At 42.4% G+C, this 8,377-nt stretch overlaps 1 protein-coding gene across 2 annotated transcripts in view; it reads left to right on the plus strand.

Annotated features, from left to right (window-relative positions):
• Nucleotides 1-5,391, plus strand: part of CCDC186 (coiled-coil domain containing 186) — a 34,520-nt gene extending 29,129 nt beyond the window's left edge. For both annotated transcript variants that reach the window (XM_005416366.3, XM_031062774.1), the window contains exons 15-16: nt 607-826; nt 1,506-5,391. In XM_005416366.3, coding sequence (XP_005416423.1) covers nt 607-826; nt 1,506-1,589 — 304 coding nt within the window. In that variant the 3' untranslated portion in view covers nt 1,590-5,391. The remainder of the gene's footprint in view (nt 1-606; nt 827-1,505) is intronic.
• Nucleotides 5,392-8,377: the final 2,986 nt, after the last annotated feature.

The following is an 8,377-nucleotide window of genomic DNA, read 5'->3' on the forward strand; positions in this document are numbered from 1 at the left end:
ATGTATCTGAGCCAAAGGTGGTCAGTGTTTAATGTGTGAGACAAGATTCCACTTCAATGAAAATCTCATCTTACAGGATAATGTCTGGAACTTCAGTTAGGAGGGTAAGAAATGCTGGCATAAAGCTGCTTCTGGAAGGTGCAGTTGCCTTTTATGAACAGGCCTTGCTTGATGAGTCCATACATTTATGCCCAGCTGGTACCATTTCACAGAACATGATCACAGCTTGGGAAGACTCTGGAGAAGTGGCTATGTAATTTTTTTTCTCATGTGTAGAAAGCTTAAGATTCCATGTCTGGAGTCCTTTAGCAAAGAAAAGTAGACTTTTTAAATTACCTTTCTTGTCCCAATAGCTTTTCAAAATACTTTTAAATAAGTAAACCCTGCCCATTGTAGTTTCTTGGCTTACCAGCATTTCCTATATCACTGTTGGTATCTCAGGTTTCCCTCTGACATAGAAATTGGGTGAGTAAATTTTTACTGCTTTTTTGGTAATACAGTACTGCTTGAAAATAAAATTACTTATGTCAGGAATCTGAAGTTACTGCAGCATCTGACTCTTCTCTGCCTTGTAATGCTGTGATGTTGGTTTATTTTTCACTCCAGAATTATTCAGAGTTATATCTTGCGGGAAGAAGCTGGAACACTTTCATCAGAGGCCTCTGACTTCAACAAAGTACACTTGAGCAGGCGTGGGGGGATCATGGCATCTCTGTATACATCTCACCCTGCAGACAGTGGGCTCACCTTGGAACTCTCCTTAGAGATAAACAGGAAGCTTCAGGCTGTGTTAGAAGATACATTACTGAAGAATATTACATTGAAAGTGAGTAGCTGTGCCAGTTCTTTGCACATTCTTGTGGTTCTCAGGTGCTCCCTTCACTGCATGCTGTTAAAGGCTTTTCAGGAGTCAGCTCATTGTGATTTGGTGCCAGTGATAACTCCCTGGTTAACCCCAATGCTATGTGACATAATGCCATGTACTTCCAGTTTAGGACCCTCAGAGTATGCTGCACTAATGAGCTGCTGCTTGAAGTAAGTTCTGGAGTGCCTGTGCCTTCAGCAGGGCAGGGTCTCTCCATGCTCTCCCCTGGGCATGTGGGCCAGGAGCACAGGCTCTGCTCCTGGGACAGCACATCTGCTGCCAGGGAGAGGTGGCAGGCTGGAAAATGATGTGCAGGCTGCCAGCTGGGCTGCAGGGCTCTCTGCACAAGCTGGAGATCTCTTCCTGTAAGCATCATTCCCCTTGAATGCTAGGGGAACTAACATTCTCCCTTCTAGACATCCTGTAGAATACTGGTAACTGCAAAAAAGGTCTTGCTGAGAGCTTTGAGTTTCTTACTGAAATGAGTTTGTTTTTTTCTGACTCTAATAATTTGCATTTGTTCTGGATACTTGAAAGTATCAACCTGCTGACATAAACAGTAATTTTGACTTATTAGTGCATTTGTGCTGATGGACTCATTTCCCTGTATAACTTACCTTATCATTTTCCCCCCACAAAGGAGAACCTGCAGACTCTAGGAACAGAAATAGAACGGCTTATTAAACACAAGCATGAACTGGAACAGAGAATAAAGCAGACATAACTAAAACTTCTGGGGACTAACCAACCTGAAGATGCAGAAAAGGCAGGTGCTACAGACCACTGTTTTACATTCTGCCTGCCAGCACAAGCATCTGGGTTTTTGCAGAAGAAGCCTTTGGCCACACGGGCTCACTCATGTGAGAGACCAACAGGGTTTGGCATCTGTGTGGTTCTGTCTACCCAGGACCAGCCTGAGGCACTGCTGAAATTCACTGCACACTACATTTATCTGAAACTTCTATTTGAAATACAGATGCTTTGCAGTGCAGACTGTTTGGAGTGAGTTGCCATGAGATTTTAATTTCTGCACTGTGTAATTAATCAGTTTCTTAATGATGGAGCTTGAAAAAAAAAATAAAGCCAATTATGTCTTAGTTGCTATTGAACATATCCAGTGTTACTGAGCTTTAAGGGCTTTAAGACATTTATTTCCTTTCTTGCATATTATTTCTGATCTTTGGGTTGATTAAGCATTTTTGACACATGCATGGAATAATGCTTTGTTACAAAATTCTGGGTTTTAAGTGGTGACCATGATATTGCGTATTTTCTGCTTTAGATTAACATTCAACTGGTCAATTTCTTTATTCCAGAGGAGTGAAACAACAGTAAAACTAAGGAATTAGGAAGTGTTCTGATTCAGTTCTTGAGTTCATGTAGTTGAAACCAATGTCAGTTCAGCAAATTCTGTAAACCCTTGATCCTTAGACATATGGATAAAAAGAAGTCTGATATCAGATAATTGGTTAATAAAGTTCTCTGGGCTTCTGCATAACTAACAGCATTTAGGAGTTTAAGCTGCCCATTGTAAATCTATGTAAGTACATGTAGACATGGTGATTGCATCTGTTTTCAAAGACAAATGGAAGCCAATAAATTTTCTCATTAGCTGTGGCTGGACCAACTAGTGACAATAATGGTAAGAAATAGATCTAAATGGGATTTTAATATATTGTTGGACTGTGAAAGTGGCACAGAAATCTGTGCAACTGCTTGATTTTACTGTTGTGAAGAATTAGTTGGTGGCAGTAACTAAAAACTGTTACTTAATCCTTCAGTGGCTGAGATGGTGATGGAGGAAGAGTATCAAGGTGGCAAGATTTGGGTTAGTCACAACATCATGTTCACATTTTAATTCCAGGATAAGTAATACACAGGATATGAAATATCTTTATTTCAGCAGTAAATGCACAGTTTCTGTATCTGTCACCTTTTGACCAAAATCAATTGATCAGATCACCCTGTAAATACATACTTGAGGTTTTTATTAAATACTTGAACTTCCTATTGCCATGAAAAGAGTCAATGTACATTTACAATAGCAATGCTTTAGCTACTTTAATCAAAAAGGGGTTGTGGGGAGAATCTGTCTTACTGCAGATATTGTTTGCGTTTTACACCAAATGAGGGACCTGAATTTGGCAGCACAGAGGAGGATAATTGATCAGACATCTGGGTGGCTTAGGGATGTGAACTCCATTTCCACATGGCACTGAGTTGCCTGAGCTTTGTAATAAAACAAATTGAGCAAAAGAGCCCAATTTGATTTGAATAGTTTGGTTCAAGACAGTGGGACTTCCTTGTTAGTTTAAAGGTAGGCATCTCTGAAAATCCTTGTGGGATCAAGACCTGGTTTGTGGTCCAGAGAGCTTGAGGAGTCTGGGATGGCAGGTCCCTTTAGTGTCAAAGGATTAAATATTCCTTTGGAAAGGGAGAATGGGAGCAAATATAGTTTAAAACCTGAGCAAGTATTATATAGAAACTGCAAGCCTTTTATGTGGGTGGGTTTTTATACATCTATTTTTCTAATTCCTGAGAGCAATGGTTATCTGAAATGTTAGGAAATTTGGGCCAGTCCAGTCATGGGACTACTTCTGCTTTACTGTTGTTTAAGTGCTGTGAAGAGGCAAATACCTGGCTCTGCTGAAACAGATTTGTCACAGCTTCCAGGAAGCAAACAGACAGTTGTTCATGACTGAGCTTGGACCTTCTGCTGAGAGAAAGTACTTTAGAACAATTTGCATGCTAAAACATAGCTTAGCTCTTGTATGTTTGTGTTTTCATGCTTTAATGTACCAGATCTCTGGATGTTTTCAGGCATTCAGCTGAATGATTCCAGTATTTTAGATACCATGTTAATATTGTAATCTTTTAATGTATGTTCTCCAGGTGTACAGTGTGAATGAAGGAGGGGTGTGGTGCAGATGGAATCAGTGCAATGGCTTTGTGGAAATTCTTATTTCTTTTTGGCATGGTTGTTCTCCTTTTAAGTTGAGAAACCTAGTTAGCTGTCCTCCTGCCCTGCTGAAATGCTGCTGGCTCTTTGTAGCACTAATAACTTCTCAGACTTTTTTTTTTCCCTTGGTTATGGAGACACACAAAGCAGCCAAAATACCACGTTGTTTTTTGTGCACGGTGTTTTCATGGACCAAAGCTGTCATCCACAGGTGTTATTTTAAACATATCTGTTAAAGATGGAAAAGTCATTCTGGCTTGCACATTGGCAAGTGACTCTCCAGTCAGCCTGGGGTGTGATGAGTACCTGGTGGGGTCAGCCAGCAACTTGGCATGAGGATGTTCCTCCTTTTTGAGAGGCAGTGATGTATCAGCCATGAAGTGTTGCTGGCCCTGTTCCCATGGGGTGGCTTGTCAGGAGTGTGATGCTGTTGGTGCAGCACTGGGAACACTTTCTGTGGAAAGGTTCTGTGGGGTGGCTCACACAGGTGAGCACCAGCTGGTGCAGGGTGGGTGTGAGCCTTGTGTAGCCATCTCATCCAACTTATCCTTGTTTTGGAAATTGTGCTATGGACCTGAAACTGAAAACTGTCCTCAGACAAACTGAATTTTAGAGACAAACTGGTGAATTGATAAACTAATCATGAAGGCAGCCTGGAGCATGTAGCTACACGCCTGTCACTGAAATTCAGTGCCCATTAGACATGGAATTGCCACAGGCTGCTTTTGAAAATTCCAAGCTTGTGGCTGGTTGTGTCTTACAAGCTTCAACATCTGTTTCTTAAATACTCAGGGTGCTCTTGTCATTCAAACATCGCACAAACAGATGTTGTTAGAGGCCCTACAAGAAAGCTGCCTATGCTTTTCCACCCTCTGTAAAATCCAGCACTGTCATTGTCAGAAGCCAGACCCTCTGACCTGAAGAATACAATTTTGTGCTACAGAAATCACTGGCTTGCTGCCATACAGACTTGTGCAATATTTTTAATTATAATGTCCAGAAAACTGGAGATTGATTTCTTCCTTGAACATTTTCTCATTATCTTCACTTGTTGCTGGCAACACCTGTAGTATCTCTCTTAAAATATTTTTAATTGCAACGTTTTGGTTCATAACTAAAAATAGAAAAAATTAAAAACAGTATGTCTGGCTTCCAGTGCATCAAGTGTAAACCTGAGTGTCCACATGCTGCAGAGACCTGAATCTAAGGAGGGGTTCAGAGGGCAAGGCCTGTCCAAGGGGCCTTCATCCTTCCTGTGCCAGCAGTAGGTGGCACCAGGAATCAGGTGTACCCTGTCTCACCTGTCCAGGGACAGGTGCCTGTGTTGCAGAGGGAGCTGGGTGGTATTTAGAGCTTTTCCAGATGGATGGGTGTTTCCTTCCCATTTTCGTGTTTTAACTGAAACTGTTGATTCTTCCAATCTATGTGTGTAAGTCCTGTACACAGAATGTCTTGTTGATTTCATTTTGTAGATAATACCTGTTCCTGTATAAAGTTTTCAAAGGTATTGCTATACCTTATATGTATATACTGTACTTTGAAATAATAAACATACAAATGTATGAAAGCCTGCTTTGGGTCTGATTTGTCCCACTATGGTGTTTGGAGGTGTTTTGGGTCTGAGTTGTCCCACTATGCTGTTTGGAGGTGTTTTTACTAACAGAATGGGACTGCTGGATATGTTCTGTGAGCTTTTATTGCAGCATCAGCCTCATTACATAGTTGAGACAACAGAAAGATGGCAAAAGCTCATGCACAACCAGCATCAGCTGAAGATTTCTTTGTTATGGAGCATTTAAAAAACTTTCTAACCAATAGCACATTGCTAAAGCTTACAGACAGTTGTTCTAGCCAATTACTAAAAGGTGTACATGTACAACTGCTTCACACAATGCTTACTTGTCTTCTTTCTATTAGCAATATACAATACTTCATTATTAAGCTTAAAACATTCCAATATCTTACTAAGCATATTTTTCTGCAGTCTTAAGGTCTATCTTAGCTAAGCCTAAAACTCAAGCTATTGTTTCATGTCCTTACTGTACTATTGTGACTTTTTCTGCTTTCAGACTTTGCAGCAGTTCTGAGTTCTCTGTTCTTCCTATTTCTAAGACCTGCTTTCCCAACTTTCTAAAAATCTTCTTACCTTTACTATTTCTCACCCAGTGGTTGCTGCTGCCTGGCTCCAGTTGTGCTGGCAGCTCTCAGAGTGGATGGCAGCACGGTCTGTGCTGGGTGCTCATCCCTGGGCAGTGGAAGCCCGTGGTGGCTGTAAATAAATAAACAGACACTCTGGGCTAGAAGCAGCTGGGCTGCCTGCAGCCCCAGATCCCTTCTTGTTCCCTTTGGGTGGGTCTGACCGTGCCCAGGAAATCCGAGCAGTGCTGCAGTTCTGCCCCAGCCCCTGCTTGCCGATTGCACCCGGTAAACAGGAGGTGGCAGTGCCTCTGCTCCGGTGCTGCCGGTGGGAGGAACAGCCGAGCCAGGGAAAACACCTCTCACTGAATTCATCCCTTGGGAATTGTGCTGGACAGGCGACAGCTGTGCTGCAGTCCCTGCCAGTGCCCTGGGTGCTTTTCCCTTCCATAACCTGAATTTTGGGAATCCCACAATCCCTGCAGCAAGGACTTGGCTGCAGCTCCACATTTGCTCCTCTGATTTATTTATTCTCTTGTAGAGATCTAACAGAGTTGATTTTTAGGTTTTTTTTAGGGTTTTTTTTCAGTTTTTAAGCCATGAGAGTATTTTTAAATAAAAGTAGTAAGTGATCGTGTCTGGTTGCTGGCAGTGCTTCTATTAAAAACTTGGGAATGGGATTGATATGGGTTGTCCTGCCCTTGCAGGGATCCAGAAAAAGGGAAGAATACTACTGTGGAGGTGATAATTTATGGAGTTTATTCTAGTATCTCCCAGCGTACCTTAAATGAGAGAGGGGGCTGTCCTATATTCTGCTGAAATTTAATGGCAAAGAGCCTCAAGCTTCCCAGGATCAGGCCAAGGGCTCCCAGTGATTTTTCTGGTTACAGTCACCTGCAAGACCCTATGCTGAAATTGTTTTGCAGCTCAGTTTTTCTTCCAGCTTTTTCCACTGATAGCAGGTACAGTTGTTGGTGATCAAAAATCAGGTTTATTTGTGCTCCCTGGGTATTTAACACTGCCACTTGGAAACAACAGCCTGAAGCTAAACTTCCTCAAATACTAATTTTGGCTTTGGTGCTGTTTGCAACTGGCCATTTGGCAAACAACTTCCCAGCCCTGTTTTGGGTCTGTGTCTGAGCCTGACCCAGCTGAGCTCTGTGTGCAGAAGAAGGGCTCTCATGGCACATGTTAAATGCTCAGTGCTGAAGTAAACCAGGCTGATACTGCAGCTACTGTGTGATAAATACCTAACCAAATGCTAGCAGTTCTCTCCTCTGGCTGATTGTGAATGAGGAAATCATCACTGCTGTTTTTCTCTCTCTCTCTCTCTCTCTCTGCTTTATTTTAAGGGGATTTTTAATAGCAAGCTCTGCTGGAGGTTTTGTTGCTGCGGTTGTTTTTAGGCTATTTTGCATCAAACCACAGTGGGTCTGTGCCAGATTCTGTGAGATTTTTGCATGCATAAATGTAACTGTTGCAGTAGCAGAGCGCTGCTGAACAAGTTGTTCTCATCTAACTGTGTATAAATATGCTGTTAGGTATTTGTGTGTTTGTTCTCCTCCAGTGGATGCCCTATAGTCAGGAAATCCTCTGGCCCTTGGGTTTCTCTGGGCTCTTGACCATGTGCAGCTGCCCACTAATCTCAAATGCCTCAAGGGAAGCACCTTGCTCACTAACAGGCTGAGTCCTATGGATGTCTAAGAGCTTCTTAAGAAGTTTCTGTTTTAAAATAATCCCGTGTGTGTGGAATAAGGAAAAGCAGCAAATGAAAGCTCAAAGTCTGTGAGCTCTGACCAAAGTGCACTGGTGTTTGACACAAGGTAGGTGAGCACAGCCTGGCAGGCACTGCTGCTCTCTCTGGGGTGGTTGGTGTGTCCTTAAACATGCCCTGGGCCATCCAACCTGCAGTTCTTTGGGAGCTGCTGCTGCCTTTGGAGATGGATTGAAGCAGGGTGCAAATGCAAGGCAGTTTATTCAAGCTGCGATCTGCAGCCAGACAGAAGGGTTTGTGAGGCTGCACTGTGAAGGGAAGTGGTTAAAAATACTCTGAAAATGATAGATCTTAAATTGTATTAACTCTAGTGAGTACCCAGCACAGGGGAGAGGAAGAAGGTGAGAATTACTCGTATCAACACTGTGGGTAAAAGCAGCATATGCCTGAAAAAACAGACCTTGTGCTGGCCAGCCTAGACCTGTGTTGTGGTCCTGCAAATTCTCTGAAAACTTTTCAAGTTCAACCTTCAAAGAGGTTGAAAAAACCAAACTTGGGCTCAGAGCTCTGACCTGTTCATGCTGTAAGTGGCTTGTACTAATCAACTGCCCCGGCCTCTCCTTAGTAATTAGATTATCAGAGCAATAGTGATTAGATGGACTCTTGAAAGTATTTTAGGGCTTCACCCCTCTGGAGAAGGGAT

Source organism: Geospiza fortis, unplaced genomic scaffold (genome assembly GCF_000277835.1).
Source record: "Geospiza fortis unplaced genomic scaffold, GeoFor_1.0 scaffold130, whole genome shotgun sequence".
NCBI lineage: Eukaryota > Metazoa > Chordata > Aves > Passeriformes > Thraupidae > Geospiza > Geospiza fortis.